Raw genomic sequence first — 883 nt, 5'->3', positions numbered from 1 at the left:
GGAGACCTTCGGCGACCTGGCGTTCGGGGACATCTTCCTCCACCTGCTCACGGGCAGCCTGGCCCTGCTGGCCGACGAGTTCGCCCTGGAGGACTTCTGCAGCAGCCTCTTCGACGGCTTCCTCCTCACCGCCTCCCCAAGGTGAGTCCTCTCGGTCAGTCCTTGGCCGCTGGAAGAGGGGTGGGGTGGGGGCGGGGCCTCTGGGCCGGGGGCGGGGCCTGGGCAGCCTGCAGCCCCCCGTTCTCCCCCAGGAAGGAGAGCGTGCAGCGGCACGTCCTGCGGCTCCTGCTGCACCTGCACCACCGGGTGGCCCCGTCCAAGCTGGAGGCGCTGCAGAAGGCGCTGGAGCCCACGGGCCAGGTGCGCCCACCTGCCTGCACTCAGGCTGCGCTGCCTGTGCTGGCCTGACCTGTGCACGCGTGTGTGTGTCCCCTTGCTGGCCTGCCCGTGTGTGGGGGGGGTGTGTGTGTGCAGACACACACACGCGCCCTGGGCCTCCCCCGCAGAGTGGAGAGGCGGTGAAGGAGCTGTATTCCCAGCTTGGAGAGAAGCTCGAGCAGCTGGACCACCGGAAGCCTAGCCCAGCCCAGGCCCCAGAGACGCCAGCCCTGGAGCTGCCTCTGCCGGCTGTGCCCGCCCCGGCTGTGCTCTGAGGCTCTGCTTGGGGCCGCTCAGGGCGGGCAGGGCCCCTGGTGGGGGTGTGGCCCCAGTCGGCCTGGAGAGGAGGCTCCGCATTCCTGCCCGAGCAGACCCTCTCTTGGAGGTGCATCGGCTGTTCCTGGGACGGGGTGCCAGCTGAGCGAGACCCTGGGGCCTCCTGTGGGCAGGGCACCCCTGCTCTGCACCTCAGCCTTGCCCTGAACTGGGTCCTGGGTGGTGTACA

General features: G+C 70.3%; 1 protein-coding gene across 1 annotated transcript in view; it reads left to right on the top strand.

Annotated features, from left to right (window-relative positions):
• NELFB (negative elongation factor complex member B) overlaps window positions 1-876 on the top strand; it is a 9608-nt gene extending 8732 nt beyond the window's left edge. The window contains exons 13-15 of the mRNA XM_010840364.1: window positions 1-141; window positions 252-360; window positions 507-876. Of these exons, the coding sequence (XP_010838666.1) occupies window positions 1-141; window positions 252-360; window positions 507-653 (397 nt within the window). The 3' untranslated portion in view covers window positions 654-876. The remainder of the gene's footprint in view (window positions 142-251; window positions 361-506) is intronic.
• The last annotated feature ends 7 nt before the right edge of the window (window positions 877-883 follow it).

The sequence above is a fragment of the Bison bison genome, unplaced genomic scaffold (assembly GCF_000754665.1).
Source record: "Bison bison bison isolate TAMUID 2011002044 unplaced genomic scaffold, Bison_UMD1.0 scf7180017846615, whole genome shotgun sequence".
Classification (NCBI taxonomy): Eukaryota; Metazoa; Chordata; class Mammalia; order Artiodactyla; family Bovidae; genus Bison; species Bison bison.
The sequence above is the reverse complement of the archived record's forward strand: the minus strand, read 5'-3'. Positions and strand labels throughout refer to the sequence as shown.